The following is a 2532-nucleotide window of genomic DNA, read 5'->3' on the forward strand; positions in this document are numbered from 1 at the left end:
CAACCCTTCAAACTAAACTCACTCATCCCAACAATGGCTTCTTCTACTACTACTCTACCATTATGCACCAACAAAACCCTCTCTTCTTCCTTCACCCACAATTCTTTCGTAGCAAAACCGTCTCAGTTTTTCCTCCATGGAAGCCGTCGTCAAAGTTTCAAGGTTTCATGCAACGCCAATAACTCGGGCGAGCATGAAAAAAACCTTGAAGGTGTTGACAGAAGGAATGTTCTTCTTGGTTTAGGAGGGCTCTATGGTGCTGCTAATCTTGCACCATTAGCCACTGCTTCTCCTATACCACCCCCTGATCTCAACTCTTGTGGTACAGCCACGATTACTGATGGTCCACCTGTACCATATAGTTGTTGTCCCCCTAAACCTGAAGATTTGGACAGCGTTCCATATTACAAGTTCCCCTCTGTGACCAAGCTCCGTATTCGTCAACCTGCTCATGCGGTTGATGAGGAGTACATAGCCAAGTACCAGTTAGCCATTAGTCGAATGAGGGAACTTGACAAATTAGACCCATTTGATCCTATTGGCTTCAAGCAACAAGCCAATGTCCATTGTGCTTATTGCAATGGTGCGTACAAAATTGGTGGCAAAGAGTTGCAAGTTCACTTCTCTTGGCTTTTCTTCCCGTTCCATAGATGGTACTTGTACTTCTACGAGAGAATCTTGGGCTCTTTAATCAATGACCCAACTTTTGCTTTGCCATATTGGAACTGGGACCATCCAAAGGGCATGTGTTTGCCTCCTATGTTCGATGTTGAAGGGTCTTCCCTTTACGACGCAAAGCGTAACCCACACGTCCGTAACGGAACCACAATGGATCTTGGTTCTTTCGGTGAAGAGGTCCAAACAACTCAACTCCAGCAGATGGCGAATAACTTAACTCTTATGTACCGTCAAATGATAACTAATGCTCCGTGCCCGTTGTTGTTCTTTGGTAAGCCTTACCCTCTGGGAACTGATCCCAGTCCAGGGATGGGAACTATTGAAGATATTCCTCATAATGCTATCCACGCCTGGACTGGTACAGTGCGAGATAACGTCACGTCATTCGGTGAGGATATGGGTAATTTCTACTCAGCTGGTTTGGACCCAGTTTTCTATTGCCACCATGGCAATGTGGACCGGATGTGGAATGTATGGAAAACACTAGGAGGGAAAAGAAAGGATTTGGCGGACAAAGATTGGTTGAACTCGGAGTTCTTTTTCTACGATGAAAACCGCAACCCATGGCGTGTGAAAGTCCGAGACTGTTTGGACAGCAAGAAGATGGGGTACGATTACGAACCAATGCCCACTCCATGGCGTTACTGTAAGCCAATAAGAAAGACTACAACAGGAAAAGTGAATACAGGTGCACTTCCACCAGCCAGCAAGGTATTCCCACTCGCGAAGCTGGACAGAGCCATTTCCTTTTCCATCAATAGGCCGGCATCGTCAAGGACTTCACAGGAGAAAAGGGAACAAGAGGAGTTGCTGACATTCAACCATGTCAAGTACGATGATAGAAAAAACATAAGGTTTGATGTGTTCCTCAACGTGAACAAGACTTTTAATGCGGATGAGCTTGACAAGCCAGAGTTTGCAGGGTGCTACACCAACTTGCCACATGTTCATGGAGATACTCATACTGCGGATGCTAGTTTCCAGCTGGCCATCAATGAACTAATGGAGGACAATGGCCTCGAAGATGAAGACACTATTGCTGTAACTTTGGTTCCAAAGAAAGGTGGCGAAGTGATCTCCATTGAAAGTGCGGAGATCAAGCTTGAGGATTGTTAAGTCCTGTTTTGGTGGCTATGGTGCCAAAATTAAACTGTTGTGTGCGCTTTTATATGTTTTTATTTCTATTAAAATAACAGCTAGATTGCTGACCGGTGTTTCTAGTCATCGGAATAAATGTTTGTCTATCACACAGCTGTTTGCCTACCACACAGCCGTTCTTATTTTTTTTTTCTTTTCTTCTGGGCTTAAATGATTTGGTGATGTCAAAAATCTTTAGTGAAACAAGACAACGTCGTACATTCCATGAAACACTACAACTTCGCTTACTGATTTGTCAGAACATAGCAGCTATGGGTCAAACGCCTTATATATGTTAAAAAAATTATTATAAAATAGCTACTAATTATTATTTTGAATTTTTAAAATGATATAATTTAGTGATTTTTTTTAGCTAAAAGGACACTTATTTTAAAATGAGAGAGTACGTGATTGATGCACTAAAATCGTTATTTGATATGTCTAGAAAACGAGCGTTTCTTGTCTTCATTTTTTCGAGATCCAACTTGATATATCTTTTGTTTTTGTCCAAATTATAATCGCTGACATATTATTTTCTTTTTCCTCAGTTTTTTCTTTTCAAATATCTTTAAATGTAGTCCTTCACCAGTTACCTAATCTATTTATGTTTTATTGATGGCTGAAAACGCTAATTCCCCATTCCTTTTTATTTGATTTTTAGCCTTTTTATACCAATTAATAAAGCTAACTTGAAACAATAATTAAGAATGGTATCGA

General features: G+C 41.1%; 1 protein-coding gene across 1 annotated transcript; it reads left to right on the plus strand.

Moving 5' to 3' along the window:
• LOC132635517 (catechol oxidase B, chloroplastic-like) lies at positions 1 to 1912 on the plus strand. Its single transcript, XM_060351951.1, has one exon. It carries the CDS (start codon positions 34 to 36, stop codon positions 1792 to 1794), a length of 1761 nt encoding a protein of 586 aa, XP_060207934.1. The 5' UTR covers positions 1 to 33; the 3' UTR covers positions 1795 to 1912.
• Positions 1913 to 2532: the final 620 nt, after the last annotated feature.

This window comes from Lycium barbarum, chromosome 4, assembly GCF_019175385.1.
Source record: "Lycium barbarum isolate Lr01 chromosome 4, ASM1917538v2, whole genome shotgun sequence".
NCBI classification, from domain to species: domain Eukaryota; kingdom Viridiplantae; phylum Streptophyta; class Magnoliopsida; order Solanales; family Solanaceae; genus Lycium; species Lycium barbarum.